The 19,616-nt window shown below is 37.5% G+C and overlaps 1 protein-coding gene across 1 annotated transcript in view; it reads left to right on the forward strand.

Annotated features, from left to right (window-relative positions):
• TMCO3 (transmembrane and coiled-coil domains 3) overlaps window positions 1–16,460 on the forward strand; it is a 70,817-nt gene extending 54,357 nt beyond the window's left edge. Inside the window, exons 10-13 of the mRNA XM_001373872.5 lie at window positions 5,600–5,750; window positions 10,012–10,091; window positions 10,813–10,962; window positions 13,933–16,460. Of these exons, the coding sequence (XP_001373909.2) occupies window positions 5,600–5,750; window positions 10,012–10,091; window positions 10,813–10,962; window positions 13,933–14,046 (495 nt within the window). The 3' untranslated portion in view covers window positions 14,047–16,460. The remainder of the gene's footprint in view (window positions 1–5,599; window positions 5,751–10,011; window positions 10,092–10,812; window positions 10,963–13,932) is intronic.
• The last annotated feature ends 3,156 nt before the right edge of the window (window positions 16,461–19,616 follow it).

The following is a 19,616-nucleotide window of genomic DNA, read 5'->3' on the forward strand; positions in this document are numbered from 1 at the left end:
TTTGTACTTCAGAAATTGGTAAATGCCACAACTCGGGCTTGATTTATTCTTTTGTCGATTTCTAAACTTAAGACATTGTAGGTAGAGAAAATCTTTGTAACGCAGATTGGACTTTAATATGTTGCATTCAAGTTGATTTGGGTTTCCCCCTCCCCCTCCCCCTCAGAGACTGGTAACCTTTACCAGAATGGTCCTGGTCCTCTGGAGGGAGGGGGCTGAAGGAGAGTGCAAGCAAGGAGGAGAGAGACAAGCTCCAGGGAGTGGAAGACAAGCTACATAGATAAGATGCATCTCTGTCAGAATACCGAACTTGGGTTTAATCCAAAGGCACTGAAGAGCCCTTTGGGGTGGAGGATCTGGTAGTAGCTGGGCACTGTAAATTGGAATCAGATATCAGAGGGTAGAGCAGTCATAGATTGGAGGGAACATGGACTAGAAGAGGAGCCATGTGATTGAAGAGATTCTAGACAGGGAGAAAGCAGAGTATATTGATCGATTGGCTAGAGGGGTGAGAAGAGTTTAAAAATGATTCGATTTAGATATGAGAAGGATGATCCCAATGAAAGAAATGGAAGAAATCAATTTTGTAGAGAAGCCATGAGAGTGTTGAGTTTTGTTCAGTTTCATTGTAATGTTCCAGGGAAATATATTTAGATGGAACAGTAATGGACAATATTAAATAGATACTGTACTATATAGTACTTAAAGGTTTGCAAAGCTGTGATGTTGTATTGGATTTATAACAATATTAGTCAATTACTTTGACTTCTTAAAATTTTAATATCTAATGTTAAAGTGTTACTACTGATCCTATCGCTTAGGATATTTTAATCATTTGCTACATTAGACAATAAAAGAATAATATGTGTATTTCCTCTGCTTTTATTATTTCTCACAGCCTTTTTTTTTTAAAGAAACCCTAATTTGTAACAGTGATTGTAGGGTTTTTGAAGATTTTTTCCAGATTTGATCCTCCCAACAACCCTATGTGGTAGGGACTTTAGAGGTATTATAGTCCTCATTTTATAGATGAAGAAACTAAGGACTACATAGACTGATTTTGTCCATGGTCATATTGTTAGTAAGTACAGCCTGGCACAAAGGAAGTACTTAAAAATCATTGTTGGCTTGACGAGTCAGTGTCAGAGGTGGGATTTACACCCGGGTCCTTTTCAGAGAGCTGTTTGTCTGTTCCAGTACTTGTAAATGTTTCTCACTTGTGCTCATTTTTACTTCTATTCTCTGGAAGTCTTCCGCAATTAATTAACACCTTCATTCAATCAGTCATTCAACTAGCATTAAGAACACATTCTATGGCAGACACCATGCTAAGTTCTAGGCATACAAGGAAAGGTAGTTCTCAAGGAGCTCCCAGACCAATGTGCAGCAAAATGCAAAAAGCTGTATATCCAAGATACATGAGAACAACTTGGAGATAAGCAATAGAGGGAAGACCTTGGCATTTGAGTTGATCGGGAAAGACTTCTTACAGAAGGTGGGTCTTTAGCTGAGACGTGGAGGAGGCCATGGGAGCCAGGAGATAGAGATGAGGAAGGAGAGAATGCCTTTGTTGTTAGAAAACCATCTTCCTGAATAGTCTTTAACTTTAAAATCAGCATTGATTTTATTTTGAAAAATTAGAAATATACATACATATATAGGGAGAGAAAGGGGAGGGAGAGAGGAATTTCCTCTTGAGCTGGACATCAGAGAAATCACAGATCTATCAGGAAAAAAAATGCCACCATTATATATTGTTCAAATCTCAGATTCTCAGAATGGTATTTTGTAATTCCTCCCCAGTCAAATGTAAGCCCCTAGAGGGCAGAGACTAACTTTTTTTTTTTTAAACCCTTACCTTCTGTCTTGGAATCAATACTATGTATTGGTTCCAAGGCAGAAGAGTGGTAAAGGCTAGGCAATGGGAGTCAAGTGACTTGTCCAGGATCATCCAGCTAGGAAGTGTCTGAGGCCACATTTGAACCCAGGACTCCCATCTCCAGGCCTGGCTCTCAATCCACTGAGCCTCCCAGCTGTCCCCAGGAACTGACTTTTGAATGTATCCCTGTTGTCTAGTACTGTACAAGGACAAAGTAGATGATTAATAAATGCTTTTTGATTGATCTGATTCCTTCTTCACAACCTGTCTAGATTCTTTGTCAAATTGTTTTGATATCCTGTCATTTTAACTTCAGTAACCCCTATACATGTCAAAATACAGGCCTTGCGATGTTCATTTTTCTGTTTTTTATTATAAAGATATTTTTACCAGTTACATGTAATACATTTCCACATAAGTTTTCCAAAGTTATATGATCCAAATTGTCTCTGTCCCTTCCTTCCCTCCCCCTTCCCTTCAAGCAATTCGATCTGGGCTATACATATCATGCAAAACATAAGAGAATAATCATCTATAACCAAACCCCAAAATAAACACGTGAAAAATTGCATGCTTTGATCTGCATGCCAGCTCTTAACAGTTCTTTCTCTGGAGGTGGAGAGCATTCTTTATCATACGTCCCTCAGAATTGTCCTGGTTCGTTGTTTTGCTGAGAATAGCTGTTACTGTGTACAGTGTTCTCCTGCTTCTGCTCATTTCACTCCACATCAGTTCATGGAGGTCTTTCCAGTTCTCTCTGAAATCATCCTGTTCATCGTTCCTTAAAGCACAATAGTATTCCATCAGCATCATACACTACAATTTGTTCAACCAACAATATTCAGCTATCAATACTTTTTTCCCTTTTTTTGATCTCTTTGGGATACAGACCTAGGAGTGGTATTACTGGATCATTGTTTTATAGCCCTTTGGGTACAATTCCAAATTGCCCTCAAGAATGGTTGGATCAGTTCACAACTCCACTAACAATGTATTAGTGTCCCAATTTTGTCACATCCTCTCCAACATTTATCACTTTCCTTTACTGTCTTATTGGCCAATCTGATGACATTTTTCTGATCAAGAGGGATGTTATTTTCATTTTTCATCAGGGCATTTGAATGATTGTCTATTCCTAAATATTTTTCTCTTTGAAGTACATGTAATAAAAATTGTCTTTACTCTTTTTCCCTTTTCATAATCTTTCTTGTTTAGACCCAGAACATTTCATTGTTTGTTCTATGGGTGATATATAAAATAGTAAAAAAATGATTCTCATTTCACAGATTCTTATTTCCCCTTGTGTTTAGAAATTGGGAGTCCTTTTTGATATATAATTTTATGCTTTTTATTTGACCGTATATCTGACATTAGTCATGATTGATTTTTTTTTTTGGTTTGGAGTTTAAAACCAGCCTCCATCAAGCTACAACTATTATCAAAATAACCCATCTTTTTTTAAAGACATCTGCTAATCTCTGCTGACTCTTATATGCTTTATGTCTTATAAAGACCCCATATTATATTTTATAGCATATATTCAAGCTTTTCAGAATACTTTTTTTCCTTTGGAGTTCTTGATTCAGTAAGAAGTAATGGGTTTCTTTTTTAGCACTACATAAAGATTTAGAAAAGTTTAAAGGCAATTGCCATTTGATCCATGGTAATTTGTAGGTATTTGAGAAATTCTGAAGAAGCAACTTGCCCAGGGTCACTCAGCTAGTATATAAGATTTGATCATTGAACCCAGGCATTCTGACTCTAAGCTCTTTATCCAGTACATCATATTATCTTTGTGAGAATTTAAATAGTCTTAAAAATTTGAAAATTTTCTAAAACAATCTTTTCCTATATTGAATTTAATTTCTCACTAATGAACAAGGAACATTAAAACTACAAGGGGCCTTAGAAATCCCTTGGTCCAACCTTTTCATTTTTTCAGGCAAGATAATTTCAAGCCCACAGAAGTAAAGTGACTTGATACAGCTGATTAGTGGTACAGCCAAGCCTTGAAATTGGAGAACTTTTGAATCTTGAGCCAGTTATCTATTCTAATTCCTCTTCTGTCAAACTATTTGAAGTGTTTTTTTAATGTAAATTTTAAATTTATTTTAAATATTCTGTATACTTAAATAATATAGACATTCTTAATGTTAAGTATAAGATTCTTAGAATTATCAAAGAAGTTAAATTCACTTTAAAAAATCATTGTGCTTTTTCCCATTTGCTTTGCATTGATGATATCATATCTGAAAGCTTAACTTTATACCATCTCATTCCAACAGTTCAGCAGTGAAATTACTAACCACGTAGCAACTTGATTTTTTGACATCTAAAGCCAGTTTGTATATAAAGCCATCTAAAGCCATTTGTATATAATCATTGGAGGAAGGGACAGGGACTAGCATTATCTATATTGTTGATCATATCTATTTTCTTAGGTTCTGGGAAAAGAAAGTAATTTTACAGTATACTTTTTCTTAATTCCAAAGCTTTAATTTTGAGGTGACAAAAAAGTACCAAAAACATTTCAAATATATTCAGGAAAGTATTTCTCAATATTCAAAATAGTATTTTATAGGAATAATGTTTCAGTTATCTTAAAGGCACTTATAGTTTTCTTTTTTAATCAAGTCTTATTTCTGTATCCTCCTAGATTTTCAATATTTAAGTGAAAAATACCTCATCTGAAAAAATTCTTTATCGGAGAAAGAAATATCAATATATCTTTGCCTTAAATGGAATTCTGTTGACTCTGGACGATTGGGTTAACATTCAAACAATATAATTTCCACTTAGGCACAGTTTACACAAAAGATTGCTTGGAATGAGCAGTGCTTTAATTCAGTTTAAATTTCAAAATGTACTCTATAACCACAAAGGCAAAAAAGAATTTAGTACTTGAATTTATAACTTACTACCTACAATGATAGGGTACAAACAATTATAATAGGGTATTTTAGAAAGGAAAATAATGTTGCATTGTTGGAGCTTAACAAGTAGATGTGGAACAATCGGAAGAACAAATAGATTCTGTTGGCTTGCCTTTCCTATTTAGCTTTTTTTAAAAAAACCAACTCTTGGAATCAATACAATTTGTTCTAAGGCAGAAGAGCAGTAAGAGCTAGACAATTAGAGTTCAGTGCCTGGTCACACAGCTAGGAAGTGCCTGGGATCTTATTTGAAACCTGGACCTCAATTTTCCAGGCCTGGTTCTTTGTCCACCGAGCCACCTAACTACCCCTCCTATTTAGATTTGACCTATGGAGTTAAATAGCTAGGTTATTTTTATAATTGGCAAAATAAGGATTTAAATAATTATCTAGTAATTGTAAAAAAATTCATTTTGGTATGAAGTATTTTTTCACCATACATTAGCTGGTACCCATATACACAAATACATAATTTATATGTGTATATATATATATTTTAAAATTGACAATGCCTTGTCATCTAAAAATTAGAGGGGGGTGTTTTTTACATGAAATACTTTAAAATAGTTATTCCTTTTGATTCTTAAAGAAAACTTTAGTTCTGCAAGGTTATTAATGCTATTCTAATATTTATAGATATTTCACTATTGAAATTATTTATGTAAAACAATTATATTCAAAAAGACACTTCTATTTGTAATTATAATTGGAATAAAAATTCAGGATAAAGGACTGCCATATAGTATACTTCAAGAGTAAACTTTAAGCTTCCAATCTTCCTTGACAGATTACAGAGCTTCTTGATGTTTCAATGGAGTTGGGCTGCTTTTTGGCTGGAGCATTGATTTCTTCTCAAGGTCATATGGTTACTGAAGAGATTATGTCCTATGTTGAACCTATACGAGACTTTTTGGCCATCATTTTCTTTGCATCTATAGGTAACTTATATTGTCATTGTAACAACCTAATTTCATTTAATAAGTTTTGTTTCCAGCACTTATAATCTCTGTGTGGTTTTTCCATCAAAGACCTGACTATAAATTAGACAGTGAAAGGTATGGGATCTGTCAAAATTCTCTCTAGCTAATGCCTCAACCCATGGAAACCCGAAAATGTCAGCATCAGACTCATGTTTTTCAAACAGAAAGAATGCTGCCTTCCTACAAGCACTCGGGCTAACAAGACTCTACATATAGGGAAGATCTGTGTGAAACCTGACTAAAAATGGGGTCCCATTTGAGCCCCTCAACCACTGGGGAAAGATTCTTTGCTTTGAGCAGAGTATAAGCCATCCTCGTCCTTCTTGTGTTCTGTCTCCCCCCAGAATTTTATAGTCTCTGTGGACCGTAATAGCGGTCCCGGTCTTGGGTTTTCCCCTGTCCACGTGGTTCTCTGCCGTGGGTGTGTTTCACTAACCCAAGGAGGACCTGAAGGTTCGTGGCCCTGTTGTAGTTTTGACCCTGAATCTCTGTGCTCGTGCTTCCCCTTAGAGACTTTGGGGATGCACAAGCGCCTTTCCATGCCTTGAGTACAGTTTGGTATGTCTGTCTCTTGTTGCAGTCCTTTGAGAACGGTCTCTTCTTGCACAACACAAAAACTTTCCTCTGCGAGACAAATCAGTGGGGAGGGATGCCTGTGTGCCCTTTGTGCCCTCTCCCCACTTCAGAATCTGTAGATTCTCTTAAGTACGTCAATGAGATCTCCCTCTAATCATAGTAGACTGCCCAGCACACATCGATGAGGGACGTGCCTACATTCTCTAGACACATTTTATCTCAATTTTTGGAATGCCTATATCCTTATTTTCTGTAGTTGGGAGGAAAAGCTTATAAAAATAGGATTTAGTCAGGACAACTTAACTTTGGTTGTTATAGATAAAAAATGTCTGACATTTTCCATTTAAAACCTTTTTCTCCTAAGCTTCAGAAAAGTATAAACTTTTTTAACATAAGCATGTCATTTGCTTGTCATCTCCTGATCTCTACATGAGTAATAATAAGTCAATTGCAAGCCACATTGTTACAAAGAACCTTAGTCTCTGGCATTTTTCTCAGGAGACAGATTTTTGTAGATTCATGTTTGATGATCTTTAATGAGGTGTAGCACTTAGAAATAATAATTTGTGGAGAGCTTTGTATATCTAAATAAGATTTTAAACACCTTGCCTGTTTTTCAAGACACATTTTACATCTAGCAGTGGGAAACATTGCTTGCTTTTTAAAAATAGGAGTGGGAAGTTCTCAGTACATTAGCAATAAAAGAAAATGTCTGAAAAGTTGCAGGTCAAGTATAAATTATAGTAGTGTAAATAAGAGGCTTTACCCTGTATATTTTAAATATTGACTTTTTAAAGAGCTAGAACTATCCATCAACATCCTACATTTTAAAGTTTAGATATTTGAGAATTTTTGTCTATAAATTGGGTTTTTAATGTAAGTTGGAATATTGCTTCTCAATAAAGTAATAACAATTATAGCTGTCATTATATAAAAGACAGTTTAGTTTGTGTTAATCATCTCTATCTGGTTAACTGAAAATTTGTCTAAAACTAGTCCTTTAAGTATTTTTAGGGACTTTTCTAGATTAATCTGCTTAGGAAGTACAATTATTTAGACATCAGACAAGTGGAGATATTAAGTAATAGGAAAGTACCTTAACTTTGTTTATTATCAAAAAACCAAATACTTTTGTGGGGTGAAATAATTCAAATATATTTTAATGGTAATTAAAAAAAAAAAACCTTTAACAGCCTAGCTGTCCCTTGATTACTTCTTAATAAGTGAAGTTTCTTCTAGGATATTTTTGGTTTAAGGACAAAGTAAAAAGACTATTACATATAACTTTTAAAACACTATAGAAAGGGGGCAGCTGGGTAGCTCAGTGGATTGAGAGCCAGGCCTAGAGATGGGAGATCCTGGGTACAAATCTGGCTTCAGACACTTCCCAGCTGTGTGACCCTGGGCAAGTCACTTGACCCCCATTGCCTAGCCCTTACCACTCTTCTGCCTTAGAACCAATACACAGTATTGACTCCAAGATGGAAGGTAAGGGTTTAAAAAAAAAAAACCACTGTAGAAAAAAGATTAATTACAAGCAACACTTTTGAAAATATAATGATGGATTTAAATAAAGCTGTTTTATCTAAATAGACTTTAGTATCTCTCTTATATCTTGTCAGTGGGTAATATCATGCTTGCTTATTGTTATAATTGGTTTCTAATAGCTCCTACATCCTTTGGAGGAAAGGGGGTTGAGTAACTATTTCCCTTTTCCAAAACCTAAGAATAGCCTCTGCATTCTTCACCTCTTAAGATACTTCCCTCTTTATGTCGCCCTTTTCCCTTCTACTTTTCCTCTTCTGTATTTCCACTCCAAAATGAGTGGCGTGGCCGTTAATTATTTAAGCATCTCAGTTCTGTTAGCTATGACTCTTGGCAACTATCAGTCCTCTTGGAGATTGTTGCCTCTTTTACTTATTAAAAGTGACCAAGCTAAGGTGTGGCGAAGCTTAATTAGACTCTAGATCTCCTTCTAAAACTTCTCTGTCATTCATTCATTTAACTCTTAAGCGCCTACTCTACCGTGTTGCATACTGTGGGGATGCAAAGAAGAGGCTGTGCTCCCTGTTCTAAAAAGCTACGGCCTGATGAAATCGAGGCGCTTTTTGTCTCCGGGATCTTTCTGGAAGAGACATTTAGAAAGATACTTTGTGAACGATGGGGAAAATCTCTTCAGCTCTCGAGAATTCCAAGGAAAGACATTCTGGTTCCTCTCTCTATCTTGTATCTACCCCCTTTTCTTCTTCCACATACTCTGCCTTCATTCCAGCCCTCCTCTCCGCTCACCAATTATTTACTGCTATGATGATGTTCTTAATATAAAATAACAGTCATTTAATTTCATACAATTATATTAATATAATGCATATACTACATTAATAATAGAATGACTAATGCTCATACATAATTACTGTATTAATAATATGGAATGTTATTTTATTATCATTGCTTAGTGCAACAGTCCCCATTTGATCTCTCTGTTGCCAAATTGAGCCACCTCCCCTCCTGGAAATCTTCAATAGCTCCATATCACCTCTGGGGGAAATGCCACCGTCAGCCTGGAATTCCATACACTTTAACTACCTCTTAGTCCTGTTCATTTCCTCTTCCTCACTGTCTCCCTTCCAATCTGCTGGGGTTCCTGTCTCTTCCCCACGCCGGACACTCTCCAAGGCTGAAAGGCTTCTCTCCTCACCTCCTCAGGGGAACATGAGCTCCTTCAGGGCCAGAGCGATTTGGTTTTGCCCTGCTGTCCTCAGAACTAGCACACAACAAATAATGCGTATTTGTTGAATTGAAGAAAAGGGACAGGAGAAGAGGCCCTGGGAAGCAATGGCAGCCCTGTGTCCCCAGTCTAGGAAAGGCAGGAAGATGGGGACAAACAATCCACTGGGCAGGAATGGAGGCCTCAGCACCAAGGAGCTTTCTCCAGGGGCATGGAGGAAAACCAGGGGATGGTAGTCATGGGTTGAAGGAGCGGTGCGAGGCAAACGTTTTTGTTGTTTTCTCAAATTTTGTGTATTAATATTGAATCCAGAAAGTAGATTAGTAAAAAAAAATCAGTAAAAATTATACTGCATATAATTTTTTCTAATAAGTTCTCATGAGGTATATGTATTAGTTCAGTATAATATATTATGTTTATGGATGGTAGCATTGACCCTATATTGTATTTTTTTTATTTAAATTTCCTTATGGATTCTAATTTACAGACATTAAAAAGCATCTCTATCTTGATTATAAGAAACTAATGAAGGAGAATTGGAATAAGAGCTCATTTCTCTTCTGATTTGATCAATTTCCCCCCCAGAATATGAGGGAGCACACTTTCCTTGTTAAATTGACCCCCAAAATTTCTAGTTGGAATGGGGAAGTTCAGGGAATGAAACTTGATAATTACATATTTAATGATTACTAGTCATTTAAGTAGGAGAGAATAGGAAGAAAACCTCCAAAACCCAAATTTATCTTGACACAATTATGTGTAAAAAGTTCTAGGTGTTCTTTTAAAGAACAGTGTAGAGAAGGATAAATGTTTTAGTTGTTAATATTAAGAAAGCTGGAAGTAAAGTTCATTGGTAGCCTATTTGGGTATACAAGAAGCATAAGAAATTAATTTATTCTTTCCTTTTCCTTACAGGTCTCCATGTTTTCCCCACTTTTGTAATATATGAACTCACTGTTTTGATGTTCCTCACTCTGTCAGTGGTAATCCTAAAGGTATAATTTTTAGTAGTAGCTTTTTCGTTTCTAGTATAATGGATACTATCCTTTTGCTTTGTCTTCCCTGTTTTCTGTAGTACCTAAATTACTTCCTGGTAAAAGTAATAATTCACATTTACACAGTGCTTGTAGGTTGATCAGTCCCTTTTCTTACAACACGTATGTGAGATAGAGCGAGTATGATTACCCAAATTTTATAGGGATGAAGAGAGAGAGATTTACAGAAGGGAAATGACATCTAGGAAGTAGAGTGAGACTCAAAGCGAGGTGTTCTGGCTACCTTGAGAAAAAAGAAAAACAAAGTAAAAATGGAGCATGGAGCCATCCTTTTTATAGCTAGTAAGACTCCCGAGTGTCACCTAATCTTTTACATGTGAGGAAGCTGAGAAACAATGAGAGAAACATTGTTGATGAATTTGATAAAGATAGAGCCAAGATTCAAACTCAGATTTTCTGATTCCACATCTAGTTTTTGTTCCACTGTACCATATTGCCACCAGCTTCATTGCACTCGTTCTTTATATTTGCATCAATCATAATAATATGTTTGTATTACTTTGAGAAAGTAAAATGTGTCCACAATAGGAAACCTCAGTTGGCTTTGATTAGAATGCATATCTCATTTGACTTGGTGTTTTCTGTACAGTTTCTATATATTAATGGCAAGTTTCTCAAATGAACATTTTCAAAAATAATCCTCTGAATGTTGTTTTCAAAGTTTGTTTTGGCAGTGCTTGTCTTATCCCTTATTCTGCCCAAGAGTGGTCAGTACATCAAATGGATTGTCTCAGCTGGACTGGCACAAGTCAGTGAGTTTTCTTTTGTTCTGGGAAGCAGAGCACGGAGAGCAGGAATCATCTCAAGAGAGGTAAACTCTCCTGTTAACTATTCTGGGACTCCTCACCCACTTGATCAGATCATTTAACTTTTTGTCGTATTTAGGAACACTGAGACGTATACGTTTTAGGTAGATGGGAATTAAAACACTGCTGATGGCACTTATTATTCTTTTATCTAGAGTCTATATCTAGTATATATAGTATCTAGAGGGTGGTGGTGATTTTTTTAAGCCTTACCTTCTGTCTTAGAATCATTACTGTGTATTGGTTCCAAGGCAGATATTGATAAGGCTAGAAAGTGTCTGAGGCCAGATTTGAACCCAGGACCATCTTCTCTAGGCCTGGCTCTCAATCTACTGAGCCACCCAGCTGCCCCATATCTATAGTTTCAGATAAATTGTCATCTAGAAATTAAAATGTTTTTATGCTTTTTAAAATTCATTCCTCTCCCCATCAAAAAAGCTATACTTTTAATCAAGTGTAGGATCTTTGCTTCAGAGGGTTTTGGTAAGCATCCAGATTGTATTTTTACCACTGTGGCACATTAATTTGTATTTACTCCCTTGGCTGTTATATTTGCATCTGACTGATGAGAACCTTTGTTTCCCTGGCTGCCTGGGCCCTCTGCAAGTGTCCTTCTAGGAGTCCTGTTATTGGGGGTAGTAAGCTATCTAGCTATGTTTCTATCCCTTAGTTTGTATTTTCTCTGCTTCCTAAGTTTTCTGTCTCCTACTATTCCAATTTGTTTAATATTTTCTTTCTTTCTTCCATAATGAACTGTGATATAGAAATAAAAGCAATTTTATTAGATTTATTGAATAAGATGATCTATTCCTTATTAATTTTAAAAAGTTGATTAGAAAATGATTTTAAGAATGTTTTTCTAACTTTTATATTTTTCAAGTTAACTTTTTTTACTTATTTGATCTTACTTTTGTTTTCTGAAGTGATTCTTCAGAGAGAAAAGCTTGCCCCCCATCCCTGTTATAAAAATAAAATAAAAAGTTATTTATTTAAGATTAAAATATTTAACATAAAACAAAAACCTAAATCTTACTGTTGGAAGAAATACCTTCATTATTATTCATAATTATTAGATGAATTACCTTTTTGTTTATGAAAAACCTCTTAGAAGTTAAAAAAGATAAAAATAATCGTATTATTTGGAGAAAATTTTTCACTAGTCAGCAAAAGTGAACATTTGTTGTATTTTAAGTGTTTAAAAGTTTAAATCCATTCCTGAGTTGGATCATCCTCTGAACATAAATTACTGTATTTACTTATTAAAAAGCCTCCAAAGTGGACTCTTTTCACATACTTTTCAATTGTATACTTACTGCAGTGGTCCAAGAAACACGTAAGCCCTGTTATTGCCTGCTGGGTGCATCTACAAAGTAGGACAAGCACAGTATAGTGAACAAACTCGCCTTCATATCTCAACTGAGAGAGAAATACTCAGCCCCAGACAGTGCGTCCAGTGCCAGGGCAGGCCGCTCTCCAGGGTGAAGGCTCGGAGACTAATGCCTGGGCAGTCTGGGAATGGAGCTGCCCTGCTGGCCTGCCCCTCAGGACTTGCCTTCTGATGGGGGCACTCAGAAAAGGAGGAGGGACCACGAAGGCTAGCAGGGAAGCCGGCCTGCCTGGGAGGGAAGGGAGGAGGGGATGCATTTAGCTGTCTCCCCCAGTGACTGTTATGTCTGAGCACCGGCACCTGGTGGGGTCCCGGGGCCTGAGCTGCCCTGAGCAGGAAGGGCCCTTGTGTGGCTCCTTCGGGTGGTCAGTCCCTGTAAGGCCGGAGAGCCTTTCCCTCTGCGTCCTTGTGCTCGGGTCTAGGCTCTGGGGCGGAGGGGATGCTGCCATCCTCCTCCTGGCCAAGGGAGGCAGGGCCTTGCCTCTACCAGGACCAGAGAGGACGGGACAGGCCCCTCCTGGCTGCGGGGCCGCTGGGCATCCTGGGAGAGGCAGTCACTGCAGATGTACAAGCAGAGCCCAGAAAGGTTGAGTGTGTTGTTTATGCAAATCAAAATGTGCGAGATGATGGCTACATTGTAGCCAAGAAAGCTCTTTGTGGTGGGTCAAAGGCTTTATTCCTTTTATGCCTAACAGTTGGCATTTAAAAACCCTTTTTTCTAAGCATTAATTTATTCCCCCTAGTAAAATGACTAGATTAATTTACAATGGCTCAGCCTTTGGGGCCTTTTGAATAGTATTAGGTCTAGTTGTTCCCTTCAGGCCTGAGTGGGATTTATAATAGCTAATAATAGGTAGCACTTGCCCTTTCGGTAAGTCCTTGTTATTCCTGTTTTACAGATGAGGAAACTGAGGCAGATTCACACACCCAGTAAGTAATGGAGGCTAGATTTGAACTTAGAGCCAACTAGAGGCCAAGAGTTCTATTCGGTGCTCCATTGAGCTGTCCCTAGGTGAGGTTTTAAGAACAGATTAAGCGTTCTTGGTGATTCTATTCATTCCAGTTTGTGATGCATAATAATCAGTAAGAAAGGTAGCTTGGTCTAGTAGATGGACCTGGGGTTTGGGTTCAAATTCTGCCCCAGGTACTTAACTGTAGAGCCCTGGGGAGTGGCTTAACTTCTCTGGCCTCACTTTTCTCGCTTGTGAAATCAGGGATCTGGACTTGGTGGCCTCCAGCTTCTGTGGTGGTGCTCCCAGGCAGAGCTCCTGCTCAGGTAGCGGTCCCTCCCACCCAAAGACCCGCCCATTCTGCCCTGGCCCTGGGCCGGCCTTGCCCCTCCCCTCGGGAACGCTCCTCCTTTCCTCTCCGGCAAGCGCTGGTTAGCCTCTTCTAGTAAGACCCGATTTCGTCTAGGAGGCCCCGGAAATGCCACCGAGGCTACGTGGTCGTTATAAGGAGGAGCGCCAGAGGAGAGGGCCCAGGGAGGGTCGGGGCTCTTCCGTGCTTGGTCAGATGGCAGTTCGGGCCGGCGGGCAGGCCTCGGTCCATTGGCCTCGGTGACGCTCTTGCACTCTCTCCTCTCCAGGTCTACCTCCTCATATTGAGTGTGACGACTTTGAGCCTTCTACTTGCCCCGGCATTGTGGAAAGCTGCCATCATGAAGTGTTTGCCAAGACCGGAAAGGCGCTTAAGTACGTGAAGAGAGTCGTCTAGAAGGGTCGGACAAACCGGGTCTCTGCGGGAGTGTGACAGGCCTTCTTATGGGCCCTACAAACGGTGTTCAAGTATTCGAGTCCGGATGTTTGCACAGCTTACTAAATAGGCATTGTCGTGTGGTAGGGGCTTCCAAAATAACTCATTTACACTCAATTATGCACAGTAGAATGGCTTTGAAAAGAACGCATCATGCAGATCGCCTCGACTATTTTGCCTGGATGTGCCTTTTTCTCAAGTTTATTCCCATCTTCTTTTGTTTATTTATTTACCTTTTGGGGGTAGAAAGCAAAAATGGAAAGTTTCTTATTTAATGGTGCCTGTGGTACCTCGTCAAAACGACTAAATTATCTGTGCAACTTCTGGATTTGTAATCTGTAGGTCAGGCATTTGTCATTAAAACAAGTGGTGTGAATTTCTCGTTCATTCCGAGTTTGGCAGCTTAATTTTAATGTTTAATGTGATCAACAGTGTTTGTTCTCATGTCTTACAGTGCCTGTTTGCTTTTGATCATCTCACCTTTGAATACTCATTTTAATGTTACTTCATTCTTTTGCTTTCGGCTGTCTGTTAACTACATTCTTTAGTAAATAGGATCTTTGATCAAGATACAATATTCTTGAACAGGAGCTGAAGATTTTTTGAAGTCTTGATTTGGAGATTCAATTCTGATGCTGAATGACTCCTTACACACTCTTTTATTAAACAATTTGTTTAAATAGTCACATGTTATTCCATAAGAGATCAGATTAAAGCTTTGCTTTTTAGAAGAACCAAGTTCGAGCTATCCTATAAAAACATTTTTTGGTACACTCTATTTTAAGAAGTCACATGTAAAAAGAAATGAACTTAAAAACTTGACAAGCTAGGCAGTGAAACTCTTATTATGAGAAAATAATTTGCTTTACAAAATGATTTATCACTTTTAAATGGAAGCCGTCCTACTTAAAAGCCATTATCAGCTTGACAAAGATAATTGCAAGTGAAGTCTCAAGTGTACTGCAGAAAAAATATGTAAATTTTGTTAGTAGCCGATGCCAATTCAGATTAATCAGTGCTAGAAATGAAAACATCTTGTGTTATTAGCCAACAGGACAGACTCCATTTATAAGAATTTTATCATTTCATAGAGACATGTAAGGGAGAGGTGTGTATCTTTCAGAAAGTGAACTGTTTGTTACAATAAACTTGACAAACATTCCAGATATTACCCTATTGTTTGGTACCATTTCACCCTATTCTTGTCTCTGATATATTAAAGCATCTTGTGAGTAATGCAAATGGGGCTAGATGTGCCCATTGGCAGTTAGGAAGCTATTTTCTGGAAACCTGACCAGTTTCATACCAGTTTGAAATGAATACTTAAATGAGAAATCCTGTAAAGAATATCATGTTACCACATGTCTACGCAATACACTGGTCAGCTCTCCTGAAACTTTTTGATATGCAAAAATACTGTAAGGGGAAGTCAAAGAATGAATCAGTAATATGAGCTATTGTGCTATATGAGAAACCTAAGATTTTAGCAGCCTTGCACATAACTAGAACCAGTAATAATTTATGGCTCACCAACTTTTAATAATTATATTTCTGATTATAGCTCTGCTTTATTTTATGCAATAGCTACATTTGTAAAAAGTTGTGTACATTTTTTACTTTAGAGAAGTAAAATATTTTAAATGCATTAGGGTCTCTTGACTTTAAAAGAAATTTTATTTCTTTTGTATAGTGAAGAATTATTCAAAGAGTGAATAGCTAGTCCCGGTGTTTTTTGTAAATCTAAATTTGTATATATTAAATTTGCTCATAATTGGCCACCCTTTTCTTCCCCTCCCCATAAGAATTAGTCTAACCTACACCATTTTTGCAGAAGTAAAAAGGTTGTTCATTTTCTTAAAGTTGGCATTTTCTCTGCAAAGTGGGATTACAGAATACACACACAGTTCTTTAATAATTTTACAGAGTTAATTTTGTACAAATTTGGATCTGCTTTCTCAGCTTGTGAAAGCTACTTTAACATAAGTGAAAATGTGACGTCAGAACCTTCATTTTTCTAACATTTCTTTGTGCTATTTTATTTAAAAGGCAAAGCTTTGCAATGAACTATTTTTAAATTTGTTCTAGAATGAATATCCTAAAAGAACTTAGGTTTTACTCAGACTGACAAATTTAGCTGGCTCTTTTTTAGACAGTTAAGAATTCAATTTTAATAATTAGTTAAAGCAATTTATTAAAATTTTAGAAGCACTGTTATTTGTCATTAAATATCTTTGTGCAGAAGGATATGTAGAAATATAAGTTATTTTCATGTGAACTGTAGCATTTCTTGTTAAAGAAATCTAAAATATAAATGCTCTCTGAGGCAAGGGTTGTTAATATAATAAATTTGTTTAAAGAAAAGTCTTGAAAATATTTTTGTGCATTTTAAAACTTGTGACTTTTTTTGTTCAGCATTACTACAAAGATTTAGATATACCTCTCGGGCAAATCTTCCTCCACTTACCCCTAAGAGAAATCTCTACCATACACTTTTTTTTTTTGACCCTTACCTTCTGTCTTGGAGTCAATGCTATGCATTGGCTCCAAAGCAGAAGAGTGGTAAGGGCTAGGCAATGGGGGTCAAGTGACTTGCCCAGGGTCACACAGCTGGGAAGTGTCTGAGGCCAGATTTGAACCTAGGACCTCCTGTCTCTAGGCCTGGCTCTCAATCCACTGAGCTACTCAGCTGCCCCCTCTACCATACACTTTTAAGAACCTGATAAAGCACAATTAGCTTATAATGTATATGTGAATGTTTATAGTTCTAAGGAAGCAAGATCTTGTACAAGATTTTTGGCTCTATTATTAATTAGGCAAAAGTTGGGAATGCTAGCTCTTTGGATCTTTTCAACTTAGTCAATAAGCATGTATTAACCACATGCTACCTACCAGGCACTAGGGATGAAAAAGACAAAAATGAAAGAATCCCCACTCTCAAATATTGTATCTCTTGGGACCAGTCTGATGATTGACCAATACAGATGAAACAAGATTATCTCTGCTAAGTCTTAGCCTATTACATTTTCATATGTAAACAGGAATTACCATTGGGAGCACCATCATTTCTATCTGGTATACATATGGTTAGAGCAGCATGTTGTTTTATATGGACTGAGTTGCTTTCCCTTTAAGGGAGCATGAGGGCTCTTTTCATCCGAGGGTTATGTTGGCAAAGCTGTGGCATAGGTGCTGGGGTGGCCTAGAGGGTGCTGCTCTGTTCTCCCTCTCCACGCCATCCTGAGGACATTTTTCGCATGCCCTACCCCTCTGTCCAGCCTGTGTGAACCCTCTCTCCCTCCACTGTCTGGGGTGGCACCGGCAGCATGAAGGTGCACTTGGGCACACAATCCGAAAATGTTCACCAGCACTGTTAGGGGATTAGGAATTGGACCAGTGATGTCATTTCTGACCTTTTGAGCCATTGTAAAGCTTGGCTTAGTAGGAATAGGTCCTCCTCAGGCTTGACAATTCCCAGGACTCGGAGTATCTACGTAGAGCTCTGGATGTTGCCATTACTGTGACAGATAGGGAGGCAGAAGGGAGCTGCATCCACTTCAACCAATGTGTTCTTTTTTTTTTTCCCAGTGATTAAAGGCCTTCTTTTATTCATGAGTTTTGGGTTTCATTCTGCAGAAGATACTTATTTTTTTTAACATTATTTTATTTGGTCATTTCCAAACATTATTCATTGGAAACAAAGATAATTTTTTCTTCCCTCCCCCTCTCCCACCACTTCTCCCATAGCCGGCACGTGATTCCACTAGGTATCACATGTGTTCTTGATTCGAACCCATTTCCATGTTGTTGCACCCACCAGAAACCATAGGAAGGCATGAAGTAATATGTTCTAAAAAGCAAAGGAGCTCCAGATGAAGCCCTTGGTAAGCTACCCATAAGTGACTAAAGATGGAGGTTCAATTTAAAAAGAGAGAGAAATGGAAGCATTCCTAGAAAGATAATAAATGAAATAATTCCTACTAGAGAGGAAATATTTTAATATTAAAATTTTAAATTAAATATTAAAATTTAATTTAATATTAAATTTAAAATTAAATTAGGCAATGCTCTTTTCTTATTTTTACATTGTCATCTCCCAATGACTAAAATCATCCACAGAATCCTTCCTTGCAACAAAAAGTAAAGTAAAACTCATTCTGCACCTTTAATTTATTATCTCTCTGGGTAGGACAAATGTTTCCCCATCAGACCCCCTAAGCCACTATGAGATGCTTCATTAATCAATGTTCTAAAGTCCTTATGCTAAACTTGGTCATTATAATTTGGTAGAAGGCAATGTCAGTTATTTTGTTCTATTTACATTTTTTTTTCATTGGGCCAACTGTCTTCCTGATCATGCTCAGTTCCCATTATGTCACCTGGTCCTGCGGTCAAGGAGACCTGAGTTTTCACATTCTCTCTCAGCCATTCACTGGCTTTCTGTCCCTGGGCAAGTCATATAACCTCTGCCTCAGTTTCCTCAACTCTAAAAATAGAGATAAATTGTGAGATCAAATGAGATGATATTAATAAAACAATGAGCAGAGCACCTCACACACAGTAAGTGCTACCTAAGTATTATTTATTATTACATTATCATTATTATAACCATTCATATAAGCTCTTCCATATTTTGCTCTATCTATTAAATTCTTAACTTCCTACAGCACAGTAATATTCCATCACATTTCTGCCCCACAATGTGTTTAGTCATTCCCCAGTGAATGAACATCTCCTTTGTTTCCAGGTCTTTGCTGCCATAAAAATGTGGCAATTAATATTGTACTGACTATGGGCCTTTCTCTTTGTGTTTCACCTCCTTGACTCATGTACCTAGCAGTGGAATCTGCTGCTCAAAGTGTATGAATATTTTAGTCACTCTCTTCAGCAGCCTTTACAGCATTTTCAGACTGATTTCCAGAAGGATTGTGCTAATTCACAGCTCTACCAACAATGTATTAGTATAATCATCTTTTGATAAAACCCCTACCATTGACTATACTCATATTTTGTTGTCTTGGACAATTTGCTGATGCAAGGTAAAACCTCAGGGTTTATTTGATGTGCATTTCTGTTATTAGTGATTTGGAACATTCTTTCAAATGCTACTAATTCTTTGTAACTTTTTTTTTTTAACCCTTACCTTCCATCTTGGAGTCAATACTGTGTATTGGCTCCAAGGCAGAAGAGTGGTAGGGCTAGGCAATGGGGGTTAAGTGACTTGCCCAGGGTCACACAGCTAGGAAGTGTCTGAGGCCAGATCTGAACCCAGGACCTCCCGTCTCTAGGCCTGGCTCTCCATCCACTGAGCCACCCAGCTGCCCCCTGTTACGTTTCTTTTGAGAAAGGTTTGTTTATATCATTTGACCATTTGGTGGACCAAATTAATCTGCAGATTTTTTGGCTCAATTTACAACTTTGACCACAATGCTTTAGCGCTACATTGGAGTTTCTTTTAAGGGATTTAGTGATGTTCTAAGAGTGTATCAGTGAGTTTTTAGATGGATGTCATGAGGGCCA

This window comes from Monodelphis domestica, chromosome 8 (genome assembly GCF_027887165.1).
Source record: "Monodelphis domestica isolate mMonDom1 chromosome 8, mMonDom1.pri, whole genome shotgun sequence".
In the NCBI taxonomy this organism is placed as follows: Eukaryota; Metazoa; Chordata; class Mammalia; order Didelphimorphia; family Didelphidae; genus Monodelphis; species Monodelphis domestica.